This window comes from Aulonocara sp. 'chitande type north' Nkhata Bay, linkage group LG22 (assembly GCF_057382095.1).
Source record: "Aulonocara sp. 'chitande type north' Nkhata Bay isolate Kocher_YH1m ecotype deep benthic linkage group LG22, A_spYH_male_GT1.1, whole genome shotgun sequence".
Taxonomy (NCBI): Eukaryota; Metazoa; Chordata; class Actinopteri; order Cichliformes; family Cichlidae; genus Aulonocara; species Aulonocara sp. 'chitande type north' Nkhata Bay.
Genome location: NC_141364.1, coordinates 5,474,743 through 5,501,557, shown reverse-complemented (window position 1 = coordinate 5,501,557; position 26,815 = coordinate 5,474,743). Strand labels below are relative to the sequence as shown.

The window sequence follows — 26,815 nt, the reverse complement described above, 5'->3', positions numbered from 1 at the left end:
ACAAATATACACAACTCAAATTTTTCAGTTTTTTTTTTTCTGCAAAGGCTCGTTCAAGTCTGCAAAACTTTTTTTAATTAAAACTTTTTTTTAATCAATTTTATCTATGGTTCAGACATTTTGAACTAAATATTTATGAATTTTAGCAAAGGATGATAATCTCTGGCTCTCTTCCACAGCATGTCTTTATCCTGTCTTCCTTCTCTCACCCCAACCAGTCCCAGCAGATGGCCCCGCCCCTCCCTGAGCCTGGTTCAGCTGGAGGTTTCTTCCTGTTAAAAGGGAGTTTTTCCTTCTCACTGTCGCCAAAGTGCTTGCTCATAGGGGGTCATATGATTGTTGGGTTTTTCTCTGTATTGTTGTGCCGAATTGAGACGGTTGTTGCGATTTGGTGCTATATGAGTAAACTTGAATTGAACTGAATTGGAAACTGGAGGTGCCTGAGTCAGATGGTTCACATACAACTCACTTTCCAGGAACATTTTAACTATAAATTTAAATGAAACCATCACTACAAGTTCAGAAAACTACATACCTAACACAATTATATACAGATTTTGTCAAAAAACTGTTTTCGGGACCTCACAGGCTCCTCTGCAGAAACGCCACACTACAGTATAAGCTAGGACACAAAAGCTGATCAAGGGGACTCTGACGAATTATTACAGAAATCACTTCAACTAGTTTCTACAACCAAATTATGGATGTAAGACAACATGTTAGACAACATTATTTCATATGTTACCAGAGTGCATAGCTCTGCTGAAAGTTGAAGGCTCTACTAAATACCACTTCAACAATACACGTGCACTGACAGACTGACTGGAATCTCCAGATTTACAGGAATCTCTGCCCTGAGAGATCCAATTATGAGCTAGTTAGTTTCATGCACATGCATCACACAGAGCGGTGCAGTCAAATAGCTGCACGCACACTTACAGCCACACACTAACCTTTTGTTGCACATAGGTGAGCAGCATGAAAATGTGAAATAAAGGTGGTTGTTCAGCAGCTTATTTTCAGCTCATTAGTTGGACCTCTTTACCGTAGCAGGACACTTTATTTTAACTTAGATGAGACACGATCCTGTAACTTACTGCAGTTTGGGAGAAATTGTCAAGTTTACCAATTTACTCTGTTGTGAAAATACAATTGTGCAATGAGGAAAAGTTTATTTTTTGTATGCATATACTTTATATAGTTCTTAAAAATAAAATTGGAATAGGCAAAAACTGTGAATGGCAAGTCACACAGAAATGGCCAAAAAATTTACAATTACTGCATCTCTGTTGAACAAATCGTGAGTGGCCATTTTCTGGTGGAGGACAGTCTCCTTTAAGCCATTCTACTCATGTCTCCTCATTGACTTGCTGTTTAAATTCCAGCAATTCAGGCTTTGAGAGAATGGCTTTTGCAGAGCTTCTTCATGATGACATCTCTAGATGTCTCACAAAATATCCTGTAATGATTTATGAATATTACACGTAGCCCATTTAGTTCACACACCACATTCTGCGCTCCTGTAGTCTCCTTCACTGCAGAATCTGAATCACACAGGAGTCACGATAGCCTTTTCAGCTGTCAGGCCGCCTCTCCCTTTGGAGTTCATGGTCACAGGCCTTTCATTTGTGTTGTGTGATTCAACCCGAGCTCATTTCTACCTCTCATACACTGTGCGTGTGTGTGCGTGTGCGCGCGCGTGTGTGTGCACAACAGCATAAAATACAAGCAGTATTCTCCACACTGTAAGAGCAGAGACAGCTCTGCTGGTGCGTTCAAAACCAGAGGACAGGACTCTGGCCCATAGTGGCTCTGTCATGAAAAGTAATGAACTATGAATCATATCAGTCGATATGAGAAGGAGTGAATGAGTGAGAGAGTCCAAGAGAGAGCAGGAAGGAACAGGAAGGGGGGAGATACTGATAAAAAATCACATTGAATATTTGCTGCATAGGGCTAGCATTTCTTTCTTTATTAAATCTTCTCTTTATTCATTTTACTAACTGTTATGGCATGTCTAGGGTTGGCCAGACCACAACATGAGTGTGATCCATCCTCAGACCTCAAGCAGCCGCGGCAAACAGTTGGTACAATTTTACAACGATTTATTTGTAATATGTTATTTTACTTTGGATTTTAACACTTAGAAGGAGCTGAATGCAAGTTCACAGTGGACTTTATGCCAAAACAACAAACGCAAGGAAACTATCTGAATTATTTACCAAACATATCTAAAATGAATAAACCAGGTAACAATAAGGTGACTCCCTAACAAAGACAAACAGGAGAAAACTATGATCAGTCCACCCCTACAAACTCCTCGATGTAGCAAACAACATTAAAGGTTTTTAGAATATGCTTCACAGGTAAAGGTGTGGCTGTTTGTCATGGTCCTGGGTCTTTTGACCCAGCGTTTTAAGTTTGAGTTTATTTTGTTCATTAGGTTATCTAAGTTCATTTGGTTATTAGACTCCTTGTGTTTTCTTCCCCTGTATTTAAGCTTCCCCTCACCCTTCGTGTTTCATGCTGCGTGTCTTATGTTACCAAGTTTGTATTATTATGCCTAAGTGTTTCTAGTTATTATTTTCCCCTCGTGTTTCCAACCATGTTAAATCTCCCCTGCTCTTCATGCGTTTCATGTCTGTGTCTTACGTTGTCAAGTTCGGGTTGTCATGTCTATGTCTCATTATGTTTCCTGTTTTATTGTGAAGAGGTCTGGTGTTCTGTGTTCATCATGTTCAGTTTTACTCTCCCACTGTGACGTCATTATGTTCATGTGTGCCAGCTGTTTCCTCATGTGTCTCTACTTCCCCTAATCACCTCCTGTGTATTTAAGTCCTCTGTTTTCAGTGTGTGATTGTCAGGTCGTCTGTTGTCCACGCCATGTTTCCTATGCCATGCTTCCAAGTTTCTTGTCTAGGTTTTTCTTATTGTTTGTTTAGATTTCCCAGTTTAGGTTTGTGTTAATTTTGCTTCAGTTTGCCTTGCCCTTTGTTTGTACCTTTTTACCAGCCATATTAAACGGCTCGCTTTTTGTTAACATTCAAGTTTTGTTCCCTGTTCCTTGGAGTCTGCATTTTGGGTCCTTTTTCAATTCATACAGTCTGCCCTCGCCAGACTGTGACAGATTCGTGTTACACAGCTTCGTGGACTTTGGATTGTCTCCTGTGCAGGGAAGCAGGGGGAGGAGAAGGAGGCTATTCGGGCTCAGTTGACCCGGATAGCCACGGCTAACCCAGGTTTTATGGACTGCCTGCCTGCAGATTTAAAGAAGTTTGCTACAGCCACGAACTCCTCTGCCTCACCATCATCGTCTGAGCAGGTGCCCAGTGTGCAGGCTGAATCACACCAGCCCTGCGGTGATGCAGCTCTTCCTTCACCGGCTACAGGAGTAAGAGTCGGCTTATTCAGTCTCTCACCTGTCTCCATGTCCATGTCGCCACGGCAGCAGACAAGTGCTGCGTTTCCCTCACCTCAACCGGTGGCTGCTTCCAGTGCTACATTCATCTCAGCTGTAGCGGCGCCGGCCCCCACAACCACCGCTTCCAGGAGGAGGCGGCGTCCAGGTCGTCACCACGGCTCACAGCAACATGAGGTGGGTGATTATATTCTGAATCCACGCGTTTTTTCTAAGGACAATATTGGAACAAACACTGCCTTAAAGGTTCATGGGCATGTTTATGAAATGACTAAGACTGAAAAATCACCAGCCAAGTCTTCCACGGAATATCTTATCCCTCTGCACAATTACCTAGCATCCCAGTGTATTGATCATGCTATGAACTTTGCTTCCAAGAAGCCAAATTATAAGACTGTTTGCACTGGAAGTGCTAGCCATGAGGCTCAGCTAAGCCACTGTGGGACCGAGATCCGGGCCAGGTTGGAGCCAGGGGCTAAGTTGGAGTTTGTGCAGCCTTTTCCTGTGTCTGCTGGAGGGCCCGAGGAGCCCGTCCAGCACCATGCCGCGTCGGCTGGGGGGCCCGAGGAGCCCGTCCAGCCTCACGCCTCGTCAGCTGGAGGGCCCGAGGAGCCCGTCCAGCCTCACGCCTCGTCAGCTGGCGGGCCCGAGGAGCCCGTCCAGCCTCACGCCTCGTCAGCTGGCGGGCCCGAGGAGCCCGTCCAGCCTCACGCCTCGTCAGCTGGCGGGCCCGAGGAGCCCGTCCAGCCTCACGCCTCGTCAGCTGGCGGGCCCGAGGAGCCCGTCTGGCCACCTTCTGCTTCACCACCTGTGGCTGCAGCGCCACCTCCTGCGGCTCCCGTGCCGCCGCCTGCAGGACCACCACCTGCTGCGCTACTGCTTGCTGCTTCTACGCCTCAGCCTGAGGACGACGCCTCACCTGGTTCTGCCACACCTTAGTCTGAGAACTCATACGAACTCATTTCACCCACTATAGACTGTGTGTTGCTGCAACTTGAAAAGCAACCTGCCTCGTCAGCTGGAGGGCCCGAGGAGCCCGTCCAGCCTCATGCCTCGTCAGCTGGAGGGTCCGAGGGGACCGTTCAGCCGCCACCTGCGGCCGCCTCGTCGTCACCTGGTCCAGCTTCATCCGAGTCTTCATCCTCGTCTGGTCCGGCTTCGTCAGAGTCTTCATCCTCGTCTGGTCCGGCTTCGTCAGAGTCTTCAGCCTCGTCGGGTCCGGCTTCGTCAGAGTCTTCAGCCTCGTCGGGTCCGGCTTCGTCAGAGTCTTCAGCCTCGTCGGGTCCGGCCTCTGCCTCTGCTACGCCTGGTCCGGCCTCTGCCTCTGCTACGCCTGGTCCGGCCTCTGCCTCTGCTACGCCTGGTCCGGCCTCTGCCTCTGCTACGCCTGGTCCGGCCTCTGCTGCGTCTGGCCCTGCCTCGCCTCAGCCAGAGGTCTCCGCACCTGCTGGCCCTGCCTCGCCTGGTCCTGTTGTGCCAGCTGGAGGTTCAGCCAAGCGCGCCCAGCATCCTTCCACGCCATCGCCTGCAGCGCCGCCACCTGCGGCTTCCACGTCGTCGCCTGCCACGCCTCAGCCTTGTCTCCTTCCACCTGCCAAGCCACGTCCAGGTCCAGCACGGCTGTTTCCGGAGCCTGTCAGGACAGCCTGTCGACGGAAACCAACCAAACCATCCAAGGATTATCGTCCACGCCGTCGACCACCCGCCAAGCCGCCCGACAGGTCTCGTCCACGTCACCGCCGGCCACGAGCCAAGCCGCCCGACAGGTCTCGTCCACGTCACCGCCGGCCACGAGCCAAGCCACCCGACAGGTCTCGTCCATGTTGCCGCCGGCCACGAGCCAAGCCACCCGAGTGTGGCCAGCCATGCTTGCTTCGCCACTGCCACCTTCCACATGGCCGGCCCCCTGAACCCTTGAACTATGGACTACTGTGCCATCGGCCTCCAGGTCGGCCACCTGAACTACTCCGCCATGAACTCCTTTTCTGCCGAGATCATGGTCGCCCTCCTGAAACAGGGTCTCGGACTCTTAAGCCCTTGTGTTTGGACTGAGTGCTTCAGATTCTTTGTTTTTGTGGTTTTGTTTCTGGCCCTCCGTCCTGGACCCCCGCCGCCCGCCCTGGGTGGGTTGTTTTGGTTTTGTTTCATGTTTGTTTTCTTGTTGCTGCATTTCTTTGTTCATGGTTTTGGGCGTCTGGAATCCGCCCTTGAAGGGGGGGCTCTGTCATGGTCCTGGGTCTTTTGACCCAGCGTTTTAAGTTTGAGTTTATTTTGTTCATTAGGTTATCTAAGTTCATTTGGTTATTAGACTCCTTGTGTTTTCTTCCCCTGTATTTAAGCTTCCCCTCACCCTTCGTGTTTCATGCTGCGTGTCTTATGTTACCAAGTTTGTATTATTATGCCTAAGTGTTTCTAGTTATTATTTTCCCCTCGTGTTTCCAACCATGTTAAATCTCCCCTGCTCTTCATGCGTTTCATGTCTGTGTCTTACGTTGTCAAGTTCGGGTTGTCATGTCTATGTCTCATTATGTTTCCTGTTTTATTGTGAAGAGGTCTGGTGTTCTGTGTTCATCATGTTCAGTTTTACTCTCCCACTGTGACGTCATTATGTTCATGTGTGCCAGCTGTTTCCTCATGTGTCTCCACTTCCCCTAATCACCTCCTGTGTATTTAAGTCCTCTGTTTTCAGTGTGTGATTGTCAGGTCGTCTGTTGTCCACGCCATGTTTCCTATGCCATGCTTCCAAGTTTCTTGTCTAGGTTTTTCTTATTGTTTGTTTAGATTTCCCAGTTTAGGTTTGTGTTAATTTTGCTTCAGTTTGCCTTGCCCTTTGTTTGTACCTTTTTACCAGCCATATTAAACGGCTCGCTTTTTGTTAACATTCAAGTTTTGTTCCCTGTTCCTTGGAGTCTGCATTTTGGGTCCTTTTTCAATTCATACAGTCTGCCCTCGCCAGACTGTGACACTGTTTGGGATGAGCAGAGGATAAATGACTGGCCGCCCTCTATAGAGGGCCAGGAGTGACAAAATGAATTATTTAAATAGGTCATTAAATAATTTATTAAATTAAATTTACTAACTTGCTAACGGAGATTTGCCACGTTAATGCGGTTATGGTGTTAATGTCATTTTAACGAGATTAACGCTGACAGCACCACTATTTAGGTAACCAGTCTGTATCCCTCCATCTTCTGGGTCCACCAATCACAGAGAGGCACCTGTACACTTAGATTTGCATATTAAAAGCAGCACCTTACGACATCAGTCATAACTTAGCAGTTTTGTGATAATTTAAGGATTTAAAATAATGGAGAAAAAAAGTTAAATTGAGATTTAATTGGCGGTATCCTCTGTGTCAGCAATGGGAGGTAGGGCAAGTTAATTTGCTTGGTTCCCTTGAAAAACCATAAGTGCTTCTAGCATTACAAAATGCTGTTCAGTGTAAGGGCAACACCTAATTAGCACCAAAGTCCATCCAAAGAAAGCTAAAATAATATAGCACAATCCCATCATTGTAGCTGGGGAAAGGCTTGATCATGTATAAAAGGTTGTCACACAACCAAGTAGTCCAACAAAGGCACACCTGACTACCATGAAATTAACTCTTATCTCCATAACTTACCTTGTAACTGTTTTGATGTGTTCACTGCTCTTACTGAGGCTACTGGCTTGTGGTTGGCTCTGAGTTCACTGAAGGTGACGGTAATTAGTGTCTGATTAGGTTTGTGGTTAGAAATGTATTCACGGGGCACTCCTGCAGTTTACTTTGGCAAACTTTGTGTCTTTACTCACAGTGAGACGCTAAAGACATGTTAGTGTGTTGCTGTTGTGCGCCCTGTAGTTTGCTGGTCAATCACTGCAAGTCTTTTTGATTGATCTATTTTTAGTTTGGTCAGTTTCTGTAGTTTTTCTTTTTTATTTCAGTAACAAACAATGATGCAACTGTTTTTTGAACACACTCCTGCATGGATACATCATTTCTCAACATCCATTTTAAAACTTCTTTGAAATGATAATTTATTCATGACAAGAAAATATTGTCGATTTGTTTCTTCGCTCTTTTCACAAAAAAAAAAAAAAAAAAAAAAGTACCTCTGTGGTCGAAGACTTTCATTTTCACCAACAACATTTTCTGCTTTTTTCCGACCACACTTCCCCAAGAGCCAGATGAGCAAGAGCAAAAGTTACAGCTTCCAGATGCACAGGCAGTGTTAGCAGGCTACATCAGCTTAATTATCCTCTATGAAAACTGGAAAACTTAGCTTTCCAACTGGATTAAGAGTATCAGCTGATTTTGGCATCACTAAGATCATCTCAAAATTCTACATACTTCATGATAATGAAGTGGAAAAAATGAAATTATTTTTTAGCTTTCTTATTAAAAATAAAAAAAAAGAATAATATGCACTTTGTTATCTGGTGTTTAGAATTTAGTCCATTTTGGAATAAAGCTGTAATATGACAAAATGTGGAACAAGTGAAGCACTGTGAGGTGAGGCGAGTGTCCAATTGAGCTTTTTACCTTCTTTCTTTGGGCATTCTTTTATTATTTTGCTTTTTTTAAAAAAAAAAAAAGTCACTATAATCCATGGGTGGGCATAACTTCCTTGTTGGGGCTAGGCAGTTCAGGGCGCCAGTTACCGACGTTTTTGCCTTTCAAGTTACTTCACGCCTAGCATGCTCCAGAAGATAATTAGGTGAAGTTTGGTGTGTTAGAGATAGGGTAAATTTGCATTTTCCACAGATAGTATTATGTTTAGACAGATGAAACCACGGGTAGTGGCAACTATCTCAAGCAAAAACCAAATACTGCTTATGCTGGACCCCCTTTTTCAGATCCTAGACAAGCCCCCACTCGTTATATTCTCCTGAACTAATCCAGAGGATGTAGGGAAGCAACAAAAAGTGTCCAGGTAGAAAAAGGAGACTAAATGGTCAAAGCAGAGACTCTGTTCATAATTAAATTGAAAGAGACAGACAAGACACTATCACCATCATGAGAAATGAGACAAAACAAATCCCAGAAGCTGGTCAACCAAAGAGTAAGTTAAAAAGTCTGAATTACTAAACAACACCCTGTCTTGTCTTAACTACTGTGACCTAATTGCTGAGTAGAGTCAGCTGGACACGAGGGTGGCACCTAAGGTTGGAGACAGAACAGGACACACCTACTGGGTCACAGTATTTCCTGCTTTCTGACAGTAACAAGAAATATGATCCTGCCAACCCTGAACAAACCTTTCACTGAACTGTGTCATGTAGCCATGTGCTGTACTTGATTTAGATGTGATTTGTGAAAGAACAAAAAGTAAAAAAATAAAAACACAGAAGGACAAAGACTCTGATACCTGTTGGCGTGATTATTTATTATTATTATCTACAGAATAATTATACATTTACAAAAGTATAAAGTATAAAATTTCAATGTATACCCAGTACAAAATTAATGCCAGTATAAAAGCATAAATTTAGACAATAATCTCAGTGTCACGTGTTCTCTTGTAGACAGAGGGGATACAATCAAACATAATTAAAACAGTTAAATGCCATTTTAACAAGCCAGATTTTCATTCCCTTTCCAAATTGCATTACTCAACCTGGTGTGCCAACTTCAATATTTAATTTGAATTCTTACACAATAAACTGAATGTTTCAATCAAATACATAATTGATAATTTAGGCTACTGCCATGTTTTTCTGCTGGTCAGAATAAGAAAACAATCTGCTTCGTTGCAGTCTTTGTTTATGAAATCTGTGGAGCGATCATCATGCAAGAGTGGCTACTTTATTATAGCATCACCACCAACTGGAATAACTTACAATGGATAGGGGTAGATTCAGAATGGAAGAAATCCATTTCCAGTTGTATTGGTGTTTGCACTAAGTTGTTTCAAGTTTCAGTAGTAAATTTTAAAGATGAGTCGTCTGCATTTCTCTTTCAAAAATGCTGAATAATTATATCCATGGCCAAATGCATTCAAGATAAACTATCTGTAAACAAGGTTATTCCTATGTCAACATCCTAACAGACTTTTAATGTTTAGAGTTCTGGAACACTTGTGCAAGCTTTCAGTACAATATATTTTCTTGGAAAAGGTGGAAATCACAAAGCTATCTTCCTGTAATGCTTTGTTCATTTTTTTCTTTCCTCCTGAAAATATATTCAGGATTATGTAGCATCAACATGAGAGTGCAGATAAGAGGATATAAGATGAAGAGAGATGGTGAATAAATGCTGACAAATCTCTGACTTTCATTACACCGAGCATGAAATGATTCTTGATCATTCCAGCTAACTCTCTCTCCATTGCTGTTTTTCATCTTTCTCGTTAACTCTCCATCTTGCTCTCTACGCATCTCTTTTTTACTTTTGAATAAGTTGTCATGGTTACAAAGAAATCTTTTCTGCAACAGCCTGCAAAAAGGCTGAATGTTTTCACTGATGGAAAAAATCACACCAACCAGCTTTGGTGCTTATTAGGGCAGGACTATAAACCATTAGGACATCCGCCATATCAAACAGAGAGACAGGCAGTCTCTTTGTCATGTCTCTGCCCAAATGGATCATTTGAACAGTCTCTCTCTAATGTACTGCACACCTCCCGTCTGAGATATTCCTCTGATTACACTGGGGAATTTGATGTTCTTTTCATTTGTAATGGACTGAATGAAAAATGATATTTAAAAATCAAAAGTATTTTTTGATATTTTTTTTCCTCATCTTAAGATATGTTCATAGATACTGGGATTGAGACAAAATATGTGATAAGATATTAGAATTCTTTATTTATATATATATATATATTGCTTTTTAATGTTTGATGGGTTCTCTAATTCCTTGATAACTTTTTTTTGTCAAAATGTAACCATTTTTTGCCTCTTTTTTGGCAAATTTTTCCACCTGTTTTTCCAGCATATTAGATGTGAGTTGCTGAATCTGAAATGAAACAGTATTGATTCATCATTTTCACCACAAGGACTCTGTGAATCTGTTACTTGCTTATTGTTTCTGTTGTGTAATTTGAAACAACTCCTGCCCTGACAGCTCCACTTGTAGTTGCCAAGCTGTTGAGTTTAGTGTGATTGGTTAGAAGAAACAACAGCGAGGTGAGTGTGGCCAATGATAGAACAGTGAGCTAAAGGTAACTGATAAACCAATAACCAAACATGAAGCATAATTATTCATAATCAGCATGGAATTAATATTCCTGTAAAGTTAAGACAAACAAACCAACAAAGACTTTTCTGCTAAAAGGAGCAGTTGAAACATGTGTTAGCCCCATCACCATCACCATGTACGAGGATCCTCACATCCACTGGCTACCATTTAGAATTTATTAACCTTTCATTGTTATGAAACATTTCTGTCTAAGCCTATTAAATACAATCAAAGGTTTCCCAGTCAACAAACTTGTACTTCATGATGCCCCTTCTATCTTCTCATGGTGACTTTGTTATCACATCACAGAAACAAAGTTTGACTTTAGTGGTAGATTAGGCTGTCTGCTAATCTGGAGGATCAGTGTGAAGTCCACATGGTGAGGAGTCCTTGGGCAGGATACTAAACATCCACTGCCCCTGATGGATCCATCAGAAATAGATTTTTTTTTAAGTGCTTAAAGTGCATAGATTAAAGTGCTGTATGAATGTGTGCGTAAGTGGATCAATGTGGCTTGTGGTGTAGACGTGCTTTGAGTGCTCAGCAAGAGCAGAAAAGTGCTGAATAAATACCATTTTCTATTTTAAACAGGAGTATTAGCCCCTTTTTTTGTCACGGCTGAAGCATCGAGGCACAGGTGCCGAAAGCTTGTCTATTTCATGTTCTGAGATTAGAATAGGTTGTGTTTTTTTTTCTTTTTCCCCCCATTTATTTGATGTTAAACAACACAATTTTTTATTTATTAAGCGACTGGTCAGTCAGTCTCTGGCCTTAGTGAATGATATACTGTAATGACTTTACCGTTAACTCACTTTTCTGCCATAGAACAATAGACTTGCTTGCCCCCTTTTTTGTGACAACTAACACAGTTATTATAAAAGAAGATGCTTTAAACAATAACAGAATTTAAACAATGTAAAAAAAACAAAAAACAATATGCATTCATTGTTGATGACATATAATTAGAACCAGCAAATTTGACCAAATATGTGGGCAGCCGCTGGCAAAATTCATGTCAGTGTCAAATCAGGAGAAGCCTTTGTGAATAGAAATAGAGGGTTTACCACAAGGTGCAAACCACTGGTTCCACTTTAGAACAACAAGAAGAGAATAGATTTAACCACAAAAGGCCTGCATAATTCTGAAAAAGAAAATGTTTGGACAGATGAAACCAGGATTTACTGGACAAGAAAAGTATGGAGAAGGAGAGAAACATGATCTGAAGGATCCCACATGATCTGCCAAACATAGTGCAGGCAATGATATGGTATATATGGGCACCTATGGCTCTCACTGGAATTGGGCCATTAATGTGTATTCATGATGTGAGTGCTAACATAAGTAGCAGGATGAATGTGAACTGTAGGACTATATACTCTCTGCTCAAAACTGATCATTTTTTCACAGTGCCAACAGATAATGGTCCAACACATACTGCAAAAGCAACCCAAGAGATTTTAAAGGTGAAGGAATTAGTTATTCTTTGATGGTCAAGTCAGTGTCAGTCCCCTGGTTTCGATTCAGTAGAGCATGGCTTTAGTTATCAAAGACAAAACCAAAGCCAAAAACACCCATGAGCAGCTGACGGTGGCTGTACTAAAGGCAGGAACTCCAGGCCTCAAGGGCCAGTGTCCTGCAGGTTTTAGATCTCACCCTGCGTCAACAGACCTGAATCAAATGTTTAGTTCATTACCAGGCCTCTGGAGAACTTCAAGACATGTTGAGGAGGTAATTTAGCCATTTAAATCAGCTCTGTTGGATCAAGGACACATCTAAAATCTGCAGGACACTGGCCCTCGATGCCTGGAGTTCCCCCCCCTCCATGGCCTAGGAGAATATCTCAAGGTAGACAACACAGAATTTAGCAATGTCCATTGGTCCTAGATGTCAGGCAGTATTAAAAAACATTTTTTAGCCTCTAAAAATAGTTAATGGATTTTGGGTGTAATACCTTGAATTAAAGCTGAAAAGGGGAGGGGCTGACGTTATCATGGTGGCAGTGGTTTATGGTGTACAGAGGCCAAATAAATAAATAAATACATACACTGTATACAACAATTTTTTTTGGTTAATTTTCAGCTTCTGGCTAATGTTAAGGGAAAAATGGGAAAACATTGATTCTGACCTCAACATGCTTTCTGTGTTAATGGCACAGTTTTTCTAAAGTTAGCATCAGTATTGAATCAGATCTAAATACTTGACATCCAATTCATCCTACTGAAAATCAACGCTAAGATGAGCTTCTTTCTGTCTAGCCCAGGATTTCCACAATCTTTTGGCGAGCTTTTCTCTGCCCCTCTGTGAGCTGGAATAGATGTAGGCCTGGGTAAACTTTATTGCTACAAATGAAAAGGTGGATTAACCAGGGTGAGCCGAGTGTTATCCGCCACTGAATCCCTGAATTATTTCCTTTTCAACATTGATGGGTCTATTTCTTTCCCTGTCTTGCTTTTTTTCCCCTCCGCTGTCTTTCTGTTCTTTAATTTCTTCTTTTCAGCTGTAGCCCCATGATATTTATTTTTCTCTTGCCTCCCAGCTAGGATGCTCATAAAACGGGTACTAATTCCACTGGGAACGTTTCTTCCTCCACTGTTTGATGCACAGCAGTCACATGTCTCAGTAGCAAATTCATCGATTACATCAGGCTCCATCTGAGCTCAGCTGTTGTGTAGGTATAATGCATAGAGCCTGGTTTCCCGCTGAGAGTCTGTGAGAGTCTCCTGCTTCACTCTGTCATTCTTTTTTTCTCTTTTTTTTTTCTTTTCTGTCTTCATGCGACTCTGCCTCCTTGGTCACAAAGTCACAAGTTGTTTGTGTTTTTTTTTTTTCAGGAAATCATGTTAATTTTATCACAGTCAACATTACTGATGTAAATATAATATTTACTAAAACTTATTTGCATTCACTTTTAAAACATATTGAATCTAAAAAATATGTATATCTGATGACTTTTAATAGCTAAAGACCTCCTAGTGAATAAAGGGAAGTTGGCAAAACATTAAGAAATGGCTACTACAGCAGTGAAAAAGAACATGTAGAAGACACTAACAAAGCTGTGTAGGTGTTTTATGGATCAAGCTGCAATGAACTGCTCCTACAGAAGCTTCCTTGACAGATAAAAATTTGTGTCACTGGGTGGTCACTGTGTCTCTAGCTAGCTTATGAAAATAAGATGGATATTTACACCCCTTTTTTAACAGAAATTTGCAAATATGAATAAAGTGTAAAACTACATAAATAAGGTGAACCAAAATATATATTCCATCAGACTTCCATGTCAGTCCCATTAACCACTATCAAACCAAATCCACAGATATAAATCCATAATTTATCTTATCAGATGGCTAGAGATATGACAGAAGAGAGAACACTATTTATTTATTTTTTACAAATTGTATGATGAATTTTAACATTCAACATTTATACAACCATAATAATAATATAAGAATATAAGATAATATAAGAATATAATAAGAAGAAGAAGAAGGGGGTATTGGGATATTCATGCTTAACAGTGTGCAAAGTAAAGTTAGCAGTTACCAGTGACCTACCCTGATTGAAAATGATAACAACAACAACAACAACAAAGAATAAATCAAGTGATTTCTTTTAAATTTCAAATACTTGTATGAGGAGTGACATCAGAAGGTGAAAAAAACAAAACTGTGACAAAAATGTTTAATTATGTTTTATTTTTAACAAAGGTGTTCCCTGAGGCTTTAGCAGATGTTTCTTTGGTACATGTAGAGGAAGATCTGGGCAGTTAGCATGAGCACTGGCAGCTCAGTACACAAACATTCACAGAAAAGGAACTCGCGGCTCGTCTCATTGACAAGTGGAACCTACAGGACAGAAAACACAAACAAAACCAAAGCTTTCCATTTAAGACGTCACACATTCAACAGCGATCTTGTAAGGGGTATAACAGAATAAACCATTGAGATGAAACCTTGCACTTACTGAAAGGTGACTCGTTACATCTTATCTCTGCCTTGAAAAGTAAAAATAATGAACTATTATGCTATTAACTATTCCTTTGATTTGATATTGTTGGGGAGAGGATTGGTTGTTAAATTTACATTGCGGGTTCAAGAGCTTCTTAAACTCATCTTTTGGATTTTTCCTGTAGCAGCTGCTGGTTCATACCGGTAGCCAGTGTTGGGAAGGTTACTTTTAAAATGTATTCCGTTACAGAATACAGAATACATGCCCCAAAATGTATTCTGTAACGTATTCCGTTACATTACTCAATGAGAGTAACGTATTCTGAATACTTTGGATTACTTAATATATTATCGTGCTTTTTACAACAATCAGAATCAGAATCAGAATACTTTATTGATCCCTGGGGGAAATTATTTTTTGTTACAGTGCTCCATTTTAAACCAACATTAAGACAAGACAGACAATACGCTAACTAAGAATAGTACAATATATACATATATATACATACATACATACATACATAAGTCACTTATAAATAAATATTTGGAAAAGAAACATGTGTAGTTGTAGCAGCAAACAGTGTGTTAAGTGGATGCGTTGTACAGGGAGATGGCCACAGGCAGGAATGATTTCCTGTGTCGTTCAGTGGTGCTTTTCGGTAATCTCAGTCTCTCACTGAACGAGCTCCTGTGACTGACCAACATGTCATGGAGTGGGTGGGAGGTGTTATCCAACATTGTCTTTATCTTGGACAGCATCCGCCTCTCCGACACCACCTTGAGGGAGTCCAGCTCCATCCCCACAACATTGCTGGCCTTACGGCCAACGTGAATGTACTATTGCTGTGTGATTTATTACTGTTACTGAAGGTCCGCAACTCCGAACTGTAGTAAAGGGACCTCTGACTAATACGGCGGGGTCCCTGTCGGCTCGTAGCCGAAAAATAGCTTTACTTTGTTGTGTGGGTCAACTTTTCTTGCGAGGGACAGAGAGAGGCGTTGAAAGACTGCTCCAACGGAACTTATTGTTTTCGGAGGAAAACACGAACACTGTGTACAGTCGAGTCTTAATAGCTTACTTACAACTGGGCTCATCAGGCACTCTTCTTGGCTGCAGTGGTTATTATTATATTTACATGCTTCCAGCTCCCGTTTTTCCTCGACGACAACTCGTACCTTTCCACTCGCCTTTTTCTCCCTCCTCGCGCTCACAGACACATAACGTGTATGGCAGTCCATTCTCCCTGCAACACGGACTATACTGCCCATGATGCTACATTCTTTAGAGCTATGCTGTCACGATCCTGGGTCTTATGACCCAGTGTTTTGAGTTTTAGTTCATTTTGATGTTTTAGTTTATGTAAGCCCTTCAGGTTCCTAAGTTCATTTGTTATCATGCTTAAGTGTTTCTAGTTCTTATTATTTCCCCCTCGTGTTTCCAACTATGGTAAATCTCCCCTGCTTTTCATGTGTTTCATGTCTGTGTCTTACATTGTGAAGTTTGGGTTGTCATGTCTACGTCTCATTATGTTTCCTGTTTTATTGTGAAGAGGTCTGGTGTTTCTGTGTTCATCGTGTTCAGTTTTACTCTTCCCCTGTGGCGTTGTTATGTTCATGTTGATCTACTGTGCCTTTCTGTTCCATGTTTCAGATCCCTATGTTCTGTCTCCCCCAGTCTGTTAAGTCCACATGTCTTGAGTTCCGTCAGTGTGTTTCCTGTTTTACTTTCACAGTCTGTTCTATGTTAATGTTTCTAGTTTTGCTTCCCTTGCCTCGTCCTGCTTAATTACTCTCAGCTGTGCTCTCCTCCTGTGGCTCATTCCCCCTCGTTATCCCTCAGTGTATTTAAGCCCCATGTTTCTCTTTGTCAGTGTTGCGTCCTCCATCATAGCTGTGTGATTTTTCCCTGTGGCTCCTTGAGCTTTAGTTTTTCCCAGTTTAGTTTATTTTGTATTGTTTTTCGTGTCCCACTCCACGCCAGCAATAAAGCTGTGTTTTTTGAGTTTAACTTTTGACTCTGTGAGTTTGCGTTTGGGTCCTACTCTTGCCTGCACACAGCCGTACTGTGACATATGCTTGTAGCATTCTGCCTGTTAGCTTAGCACAACAACAACAACAACAACAACAACAACGAAAAGGCGCTCTCTCACCCAGGAAACACACAGTCGCAGAAAGAGAGAGAGAGCGTCGCCCTGTAACCATGGCAACCGTAACGCTGCCGCCTGGAACAACAGAACGTAGCTGTCAAACAAAACCCAAACAGTCCTGACCCGCGACAATATGAAACAGGAAAGTACCGCAGTGTAATCCATTTATTTCAACAAAGTAACTGTATTCTGAATACCACCTTTTTAAACGGTAACTGTAACGGAATACAGTTACTCGGATTTTGTATTTTAAATACGTAACGGCGGTACATGTATTCCGTTACTCCCCAACACTGCCGGTAGCAGACCTATTTGCTGGTACCCATTCTCAGTGAAGCACTTCAGTGAATCATGTTTCTGTGCCACGCAGCCCTCTTTGTCTTATTCTCTGTATTGCATACACTCTCGCTGTCTGCATCTGTCTCCTTCTTCTGTTGCACTCTTCTTTCTCTCTGTCTCTTACTTTTATCCTAGTCACAGTTTCCAAGATGTTCTTTTTTTCCCTTCCACCTTATCTTTATTTCTCATGCTCTCTCTCAACCTCCTCCAGCTCCTGCTGCTCTTCCAGACTTTCTTGCTGCTGTCACTGCTGGTACCCTGCATCTCTGCGCTGTACTGTACCGTGTGTGTGTGTGGGGGGGGGGAGATCAAGAGAATTTGAGATGGTAGGGTGGAAGTAAGAAGCAGAGGCAAAGTAAAGGATAAAAGGATAGTGGAAGTAAAAGGAAAAAAAAAAGGGAGGTGAGGGTGGGAGGTGTGACATTGTAGCCTACACTCAGCTGCAATCCAGCTTTACCTGGCAGAAGGGATGGAGACATTTCTTTCTCGTGCCACTGCGAGCCTCGAGGCAGACTTTTTCTCAGGTGTAAAAGCAGGTGAAACAGAAATACTGACGACCTCGGGGACCTGCCAGATGTCAGGCAACATCAGCTGCTTGTGGGCACAGCAGCGGGTTAGAAGCCTTCCATTTTCAGGAAAGTCAAACACTTTCCAGTCATGAAATAGGTACTCATGAATTCAGAGGCACATACACAAGTGGCTTCTTTTTGTAAAAATGCCATCAGAGGTGCGTGGTCTACGAGGTTACATCTGTAGCTGATGTGCCGAAGGTGTTCTCACTGTTTTGGCTGCTGAAGTTAATATCCATTAAATGAATTCTTCTGAATATTCAGAATGTGAAACAATTTGCAGTAGATTTGGCATTATTCAGTTTATTACGATAACTGGTGCTGAAAAAAGTGGGTTGATGCTTGTTTTATTATTTACAGGTATCTCTTCAATAATTATTCTGATCTTAGAGTTTCTGACTGGAGTATATTTGGAGTAGATTGTGCATTTGAGTTGCAGTTACATGTCAAAAAAAAAAAGGTAATGATGACTATGTCAAAAACATGAGAAGTTTGAAGTGTTTTCAACCAACCTACTTGCAAGGTCATGCAGTGTTGGCACTTTAACTTCACATCAAGAAGTTTCAAGGATTCTGGTCAGCTCAGGCCTTTCTGTTTGGAGTTTTCATGTGCTTTCTTTGGGTCCTCCAGCTCCTCCCACAGTCCAAAGACAGTGGCCATTGTAACTGTAGTACACTCAATAATTCCCTTGCTTGTGGAACCATCTTTATCAGCAATAACTTGAAGTAATCATTTTCTAGATGACTTTATCACTCTTTTTAAATCACTGTGGAAGAGTTTTGATCCACTCATCATAACAAGGGTGCTTCAGTTCAAGGTTTGCTGTCACTTGCAAGTTCCCATCACAACATTTGAATCCGGTTGAAGTCTGGACTTCGCACAATTGCATTACCTTGGTTCCTTTCTTTGTCAACCATTCTGGTGTGCACGGGATTGTTCTTCTGTTGCATAAACTTTTTTCAGCCAAGCTTTAGCTGTCGGACATTTAACTCTAGAATACTTTGGTATACAGAGATTTCATGATTGACGCATTGACTGCAAGGTGCCCAGGTTCTGTGGCTGCATTGGAAACCCATGCCATGAAGCTCCCTCTGGTGTTAACACCTTTGGCGTTAACACCAGAGGTGCTTTAGAGCTCTGCAAATACTGAGTCAACATGTCGTTTCCACCTCAGCACTCAGCAGCCTCACTCTTTAACTTGATGTTGTCCAACACTTTGTGGCTGAGATGCTGTGGTTTCAAAGTGCTTCCACTTTGTAATAATACCACTCTTTGCACTGTTGGTATCTAATTACAGTCCCATGCTGAAATTCAGTGAGCTCTTTAGAACAACCAAATCTTTCATAAATGTTTGCAGAGGTAGACTGATTTTATCCACCTGTGGCAATGGGCCTGCAAACATCTGAATTCATATTAATCAAATTCACCAAATTCAATTGAATTCTTTTCAGTATAGTCAGATGTTGGGCTGCTAACAGTTTAGTTACTATGGTATATCACTTTTTCATCTTGTTTCTGCAGTGTATATTTTTGTGTTTCCACGACTGATTACTGTTGATTAAGGGTTACTTGAGTTGTTAAGGCTTTCTTTCAGTGAGGTTGCTTGTTTTTGGGAACATGCAGGCTTCATTAGGATGCTTTGATGTGCTCTTTTCCAGGTGCTTTTAGGGTAGATGTTTCATTACAAAACATCAAAGGCAAAGCCTTCTCTTTCTCTCTCACTATCTGTTTTGCACCAATGCTACTTGCTTCTTTTCAAGTATTAAAAGTGCGCTCAAGACCTTCATGGCTTACACTCATATTGTTCTTCTGCAAGCCTCCCGCTGTTGTAGTTGAAGTCGGGGAAACATTTTAGCGAATTTACTGCTTTATCTTGCGTCCCCCTCCTAGTCTCACCTCATCTTGTCTTTGCTTCACCTCATGGTCTCAGCTCCTCAACAATGTCATTTCCTCTTAGAAATGTGTTTTGTCTTTAGCACAGAATCCCTGATGTTTGTTCCCTGCAGTGCAGGTCTCAGCCCTACCTTCACAGCTCTGATTACTTGATTCTTGTTTCTGGACTTTTTCTTTTTCCTTTTGCTTCTTTATTTCTTTCTAATAAAAAGAAGCAGAAATTGCTCAACGTTTCTGCTATTTTTAATTTCTATAAGAAGTAATAAGGTTGAAAATTGTGTGTTGCAGATTTCCTAGAACTTTTGCATTAGACACAGGATAACAAGGATAAGAATAGAGTAGAAGTGAGCAGAGCTTAATGCTGTGGGTTCATGGATGCACTCAGTAGACATCATGGAAATCCATCAGTAAAAAATAAGTTGGCAAAACAGACGCTTTTCTGGAAACAAAGAGAATTTTGTTGCAAATTAAATGAGACAAATTAATAACAAATTAATGCCTTAAAAACAGCAGAAACATATCATCATTCCCATTTTCTATTCCACTCAAATTGATTGATTTCATATTTGAGGTATATAGATTAAAGAAAAAAGAACTTATCTGCTCTCCAATCTCTGTTGCAGGTACTTCACCAATATATCCATAGGTGGACGGGACTACTCTTTCAACAGTGATGGCTACTTATCCAAACCGCTGCTTGATGTTATCTCCTATTCCAACGGGAGAGGCTGGGAGGAGGTCAGTACATATCTGTGTAAATTGGCACTAATTACCCAAACGTAGCAACTAGATAGGCTAACCACAATTTCACACACCATCAAACATGCTAACTCATCACTGCTCAATTTCACCTTTTATGCTCTCTCTGCCTGAAGCTCATCTCTTCTTCCTCCTTTCCTCTCTCCAATATTAGATCTCCCCTAGGCCCCCTCCTTTCCATCCTTCTACTCCTGTCTGTGTTTTTCAGCCTTGTTAGTAGGTGCTAATGCACAGTCCAATATCTTTGCCATCAGGAGCAGTTGTACAGTAATAGTACTAAATCCAAGGTCTTCCTCTGTGGGTACTTTAAATTCCTCAAGCTTTCTTTCGACCTGAAGAAATAAGTAAACCTTTTTGTTCTTCCCACCCTGTTCCATTTGCTCCTGACCTTTTAAGACTCAATATGTTTACTGGCAAGTAGCAGACTCAAGGTCTCCCTAATTTTGAGAATGAAAACCTGAAAGGAAAAAAAATCAAAATTTTAAAGAAAAACATAAACACACACACACACACACACACACACACACACACACACACACACACACACACACACACACACAAAAGCACATTGTTTTAACTGCATAGCATCACAGTAAGTCCCTCATTGCTGTAGTGTGTTACCTGTCTACAGTCGCTCAACACTGACCTAAAAGTTCAGCACTATACAGCATTTAAGGAGTATTCATGTAAGAATCTGGACATTTAAAATGATTTAAGGAGCATTTAAAGAGAAGATAACACAAAATACTGCAAATATATATGTCTTTGAGGAACAAGAAGTACTGATATTTTTACAGCAAATTATAGTATGCAAACTAAAATAATATTAGAATCAAGTATTTTTGCAAATTATTTTTAACAGTAAGGAAATATTGTTTTGAACAAATCTGCCAAGACTGTAAATTTCAAAGGAAATTTCAATCACATGATTGTTTATGTTAATGTCTCTCACAGCATCACTTCTGTTTCTCATGTTGCTTCAGTTTATGAATTTTGGTTCATAAACTAAAATTTTGGTCGAGTCACTCAAAACTCTAATTATTGTCTTTTCCGCCATTCATTTGTAGATTTGAGTTGTGCTTGGGATCTTTGTCCTTTTGCATAACCCACTTTTGGCCAAGCTTTAGCTGTCAGACAGATGGCCTCACATTTGACTATAGAATACTTTGATGTACAGAGGAGTTTGTGACAGTGACAGCAAGGTGCCCAGTACCCCCCCCCCCCCGACCATCACTTTTGGTAATTAGTATGAAGTGTTTGAGCTATATTTTGTTTTCTGCAAATGTGCCGCTGTGCATTTTGTTCAAACATGTCCTCTTTGATCTTGTCTGTCCAAGGGACATTGTTCCAGAACTCCTGTGGGTTATGCAGATGCAACTTTGCAAGGCATTCTTTTTAGAAGTTGGATGCTTTACTCCTGGGAACCCTTCTAACCTGGCCACACTTATTCAGTGTTTTGTTTTTTGTTGCTTTCATGAACTTTCACATTTAGGATGGTAACTGTTTTTACCCTGCAGGCTTAAAAGCACAATGCGGTCACCCAGGTCCAAGATTGTGAATGCAATAACTCGAGGAAAAGATGATGTAGGAGTTTGCACTTTATACTATAGGTGCATCTGCTAAAAATCTTCATCGAATTTCAGTGACCTTGAGGACCTAAAGGTCAAAGTCAGAGGTCAGGTTTTCTCAAAGTCTTGTAAATGCAATAACTGAAGAATGATGTCACCAAGAATTTTGAAATTCTTTACCATATCGACTCAAAATTTCAGAAAATTTTAAATCTCAGTGGCCTTGACTTCAAGGTCGAGGTCAGATGTCAACTTTTTCTGAAAATCACCTAGAACTTCAAATTCATACCATAGGTGCATCTACTATAGGAGGCTGAGGCACCACTGGCACTGGCTGCCAGCATTCTTAGGCTTCTCAGAGCGTAGTACAATATGATTTAGGGGTGTATTTGCTGGGGCATACACACCTGCAAAGATCAGCAAATAGCCAAAACATCTGCTTTTATAGAGGTGGCCACACTGCAATTGCAAGATTTGGTCCTCGTTGTATTATGCTGATTATACAGCATATGATTATAGTGAACTAAACCATGAAATATGAACAATATATCAAAGAGACAGTAAGAAACTGTGGAAGTATTTGAGAGAACAAATGAAATGTTTTGCTCTGTTTGATGTCAGATTCAGTTGTACAATCTCATTTGGCCATTCTTTTGTCACCAGCTTCACTTCTTCTCTGTGTGTCATGGCAAATATATGATCTAAGAAGGCCTCTAAGATTCTCTCTTCACTTGCCCACATTCTTGATAAAACATATTAACTTGACAATGCTGCACTGCAATGCTTGCAGCATGCTGCAATGCTGGACTCTGAGGTTTAAAAAAAAGTTATACTGAATGTTGGTGTGGTTTGAGGGTAGTGGTGGTGATGGTGGTGATTGTTTTGCAGCAGATAACAAGCCTCACATCAAGATTCAGATCAGTGATAATATTGACGATGCTTAGTGACTGCTGAACAACGGGCACTTATTTTGTAACGTCTCAGCTTTTTTAGTTATGTCTTTTCTCACCCGGTCTCGCTTTGCTTTTGAGCTCTGTATTTCTGCTGTATTTCTTCAGTCTTCTGGCAATAGTTAACCTTACACGAAAACGACGATTTATAGTTCTGTCTGGTGCTAAGAGGCAGCAAACTGAAGTACTGCTCTATCAGTGGGAATCATAGTACAATCTTCAGCCCTTTTCTGAAGCATCTCACCTTTCCTGTATTGAATTTTTGCTGAATGAAGGCTGCAATATTGACAGAGGAGATAGGCTTCTGACTAGTTTTCCATACACTTGGGGTAGATAGAATTTAAAAAAAAAAAAAAAAAAAACTGGCTGCAGCAAGCAGAAAAACTGAAAGATAAGAGGTTATGTTGCACCGTTGTGCTGCTCTTTTATATCTTATGCTCAGGTTATTTTGTAGAAAAATTCCCCAATAGAGAAGTTTACCCCAACTGTGTTGAGCATTTCAGCATTTAGCTCATCATCTTTGGTTTACCAGGCCACAACCACATCAAACAGCAGATTTAAAGAAATGCTAACTAGGTGTCAAACATATTGTACTTGGCATTTAGGGGTGAAAAAGCGCATTTATCAGCTTAAGGATGAGAAATGCAATGGAGATTAGAGATAAAAGAACAGTGTGTTTAAATTCATCATGGACACAAACACAATTTCTAATGTTAGCTACAGAAGATTTTCACAGTATTATTGTAGGGTCTTTACCTCTATCAGTCAACAAAATGCTGTGGATGAACAAAAGAGAAATGTAAATCAAATCAATATTTGCTGTGACCACCCTTTGCCTTCAAAACAGCATCAGTTCTTCTAGGTACACTTGCACACAGTTTTTGTAGGAACTCGGCTGGTAGGTTGTTCCAAATCTTGGAGATCTAACCACAGTGGATGTAGGCTTCCTCACATCCTTCTGTCTCTTCATGTAATCCCAGAGACACTCGATGATGTTGAGATCAGGACTCTGTGGGGGCCATACCATCACTTCCATTACTTCTTGTTCTTCTTTATGCTGAAGATAGTTCTTAATGACTTTGGCTGCATGTTTGGGGTCGTTGTCCTGCTGCAGAATACATTTGGGGCCAATAAACAATCATTTCTATTTCTGAAAGCATTCTTTGTTAACAGCATTTTTCACACCTGCCTGAAACTTTTGCACAGTACTGTAATATAAAAGTAATATTAAATAAAGAAAATGATATTGTTGCACACAGGCTTCCTTTTAGATCTCAAACAAGATGTGGAGGCTATAACTGAGACTGTTAGAACTTAATTTTTCATTTTGTTGTTTGCTGGATTGTTACTTGTTCAGACTTCTATTTGACTTATAAGCATGGCTTACATGGTTAAAATTTCTTTAACATTGTGCAAAAGTCTTGTGTGACCCTTAATTTCTCTGGTGTTTTGTATAAGAGAGGCCAGGCTTTATGAAGGTTTTTCAGCTGCTTTTTAAATCATTTTCAGTTCAGTTCTTGTACCTGAAGGAGAATATATTCTCAAAGTAGGTTTTAACTTTGCAAACATACAAATGAAGGTGTAGTATTGTCTGTATAAGACTCTTATTTCATAATCATTAGGAGGTGGTGATACTTTCAATGTAAAGTGCAGCAGCGGATCAACAAACACTAAATAAGAAAATAAAACATTTCTCATTTGAACTGAATCTGCTGTGATGCCGAGTGTTGGCTTTGGCCTTAAAATTACTGCAGAGATTTACCAGAAACGTGCAAAGCACAGAAGACTTTAAATAAAAAATACAGGTGGTTCACAACGGGCGATTTACTGCATTAAAATGATGCAATCCAAACATCAGTAAAACCACTGCTAAGACATCCACGTAATATATTTCACAAATCATGTTATTAAAGTTATGCTTCCATCATTAGGATTCAGACACTCCTCCAGTTTCCCATAGATTTTGGGAGGTTTATTCCCTACATTCAAGTTGAGGGGTCATATGATGACAATGATGCTTTGCTTCACAATCTCAAGAATGATATATCAGTTATATGAAATGGGTGTCAGCTGGTACTAATCTCTACATTGCATAGTTTAAAAAAAATTGTAGTCTGTGGGAGCAGGAAGCGTTGTTTGTAGTCACTCAATAGTGACTGTTAATTCTCTCCTCCATGTCAGAACATGCTCCATGCTCATAGGGAGATCATTTGTTGCTGGACTTTTCTGCTGGTCAATGTGAGCACAATAATCATATCATGTGATTTAAGGCCATATGTGCTGGACACCGTGTACATCAACAGGGATCTTGGTTCACATTGCTTGTTGGACTCTGCTGGGATGCTACTGATTCTAGTCCATACTTTTTAAGGGCCAAATTTTAGATGCAGCCAAGGGTGTAAAGTTCAGTCCTCTCAGGATCTTTTCTCTGCTTTTTGTAGATGACACAGTTCTGTTGGTTTTAAGTGATGGGGAACTGTGGCAGTGAATAGATGAATGGATTATAATGTTGTCTAATTTGTTGTAAGAATGTGCACTCCAATACAAATGATGCTGGAAATGAAAGGATTCTTGTTGATTTTTGATGTTCAGCTGTCAGCAAAGCCTTATTTCACATGAGGATTTGAAAATCTTGTTCTGTAAATTTTATGAAGTTGGCTGTTATGTGATGCAACACTACAGCAAGTCGTATTGCATTTGTTTGTTCTTTGAGAGAAGCGTAAACATTGGAGTTTACAGAGGATCAATGAGCAAATAAAATAAGAAAGATGACTACCTTTATAATCAATCTGATAAGAGACCTATAATCTTAAACCACACAAGTCCTAATCCAATTTCAGTTGAGTTTAAAAGTGTAATAAGAGTTTTACAACCTCACAACACAGAGGGATGTAAGTGCACTGTGGACTTGATAAGAGATGTGGATCGATTACAGTGATTCAGAAGGTACTTTGCGAGAGACCAGGCTTTCAGAGTGGACTTGTACACAGTGTACACTCCCAGCCACCTATAGAGGATAGGAAAATCAAATTAGGTTTTAAAAACGAATGCAAATTATTAAAATAATATGCAGACTAAGTGTGGCGACAATAAGAAAACCATTTAAAGCATTTTGGTTAGACTAACCAGTGATCGATAATGTCAGCACAGGTGATGCATGTATTAGATTGCATCACTAAAAAAGCTGCAATGTAGGTATGATTTTATCTAAGTTTAAAAACAACAACAACTCTACAGTTTTGGAGTTCACTGATTTTTTTTGTGCCATTGTTCCCCTTTAAAATCTCAAGGCCACAGCCTCAGAACTTTTCAAAGTCTCCACGTCTCTGCTCATCAATACTTACCTGTTCTTACCAAAAGCCTTTTTTCATATTTAATGAGAATTTAAAATACAGCAACTCCTGTTTGAGTCAGATATACACACAGACTTTTTATAGCCGGATCTAGAGACTGAATGCTCCCATCTTGATGTCTTGTTTTGATCTCTGTGTATCAGAATATATTTAATTAAATCACTCTTTACTCAAGCTTCATGATGTTGACACCATAATTTATAATGCTTTTAGAATTGTCTCTGCAGCTTTATGAGAGGTTTTGCTTGGACAGCTTGATTACTACAATTTGCAGCTGTTGTGCACACATAACAGACCAGCAGAGTAAAATACAGCCAGACATCACTTAATAGTGGTTTTGAGGCCACTGTTGAAAAAAAGGTTGCATGTATTCTTACCGTTTTTGTTAGAAGGATTTTTGTCTTTGTGTGAAGAATCCATCTACATCTGCCTCTTTAAAACATTGGAGTAGGAGATGACTTTTTTTTAAGAAGTTTGGAAGTTTACATGACTGAGAAAGATCACTTGGAAAAGGAACAGAATTCAGGACAGTGACCATTTAACCAAAAATATAAACAATAATAAAACTGATGGTAGGACCAAAGAGTCAAAAATAACTTCCACAAATGAACTAAAACCTCATTTATTTATTGCCATATTTACTCATATTGATGTAAACTCATAGGCAGCTCTTATTTTAAGAATATTTATAGTCTTGTAATTGAATGTGCTTTGCT

The 26,815-nt window shown here is 40.6% G+C and overlaps 2 protein-coding genes across 2 annotated transcripts in view; both read left to right on the top strand.

Annotated features, from left to right (window-relative positions):
• Positions 1 to 26,815, top strand: part of grin2da (glutamate receptor, ionotropic, N-methyl D-aspartate 2D, a) — a 262,588-nt gene that overhangs the window by 161,503 nt on the left and 74,270 nt on the right. Inside the window, exon 7 of the mRNA XM_086281122.1 lies at positions 20,093 to 20,207. Coding sequence (XP_086137248.1) covers positions 20,093 to 20,207 — 115 coding nt within the window. The remainder of the gene's footprint in view (positions 1 to 20,092; positions 20,208 to 26,815) is intronic.
• LOC147303312 (uncharacterized) lies at positions 3,445 to 5,489 on the top strand. The gene is made up of 3 exons (XM_086281123.1): positions 3,445 to 4,201; positions 4,685 to 5,139; positions 5,230 to 5,489. The coding sequence occupies exons 1-3, from the start codon at positions 3,686 to 3,688 to the stop codon at positions 5,468 to 5,470; spliced, it is 1,212 nt and encodes a 403-aa protein (XP_086137249.1). The 5' UTR covers positions 3,445 to 3,685; the 3' UTR covers positions 5,471 to 5,489.

Bases quoted from the DNA above. Each gene is read 5' to 3' on its own strand.
- LOC147303312 (XM_086281123.1), top strand. From the start codon at position 3,686: ATGACTAAGACTGAAAAATCACCAGCCAAGTCTTCCACGGAATATCTT. The intron at 4,202-4,684 runs GTCTGGCCACCT...GCTTCGTCAGAG, and splicing joins CTGGCGGGCCCGAGGAGCCC to TCTTCAGCCTCGTCGGGTCC. The intron at 5,140-5,229 runs GTCTCGTCCACG...GCCACCCGACAG, and splicing joins CCCGCCAAGCCGCCCGACAG to GTCTCGTCCATGTTGCCGCC.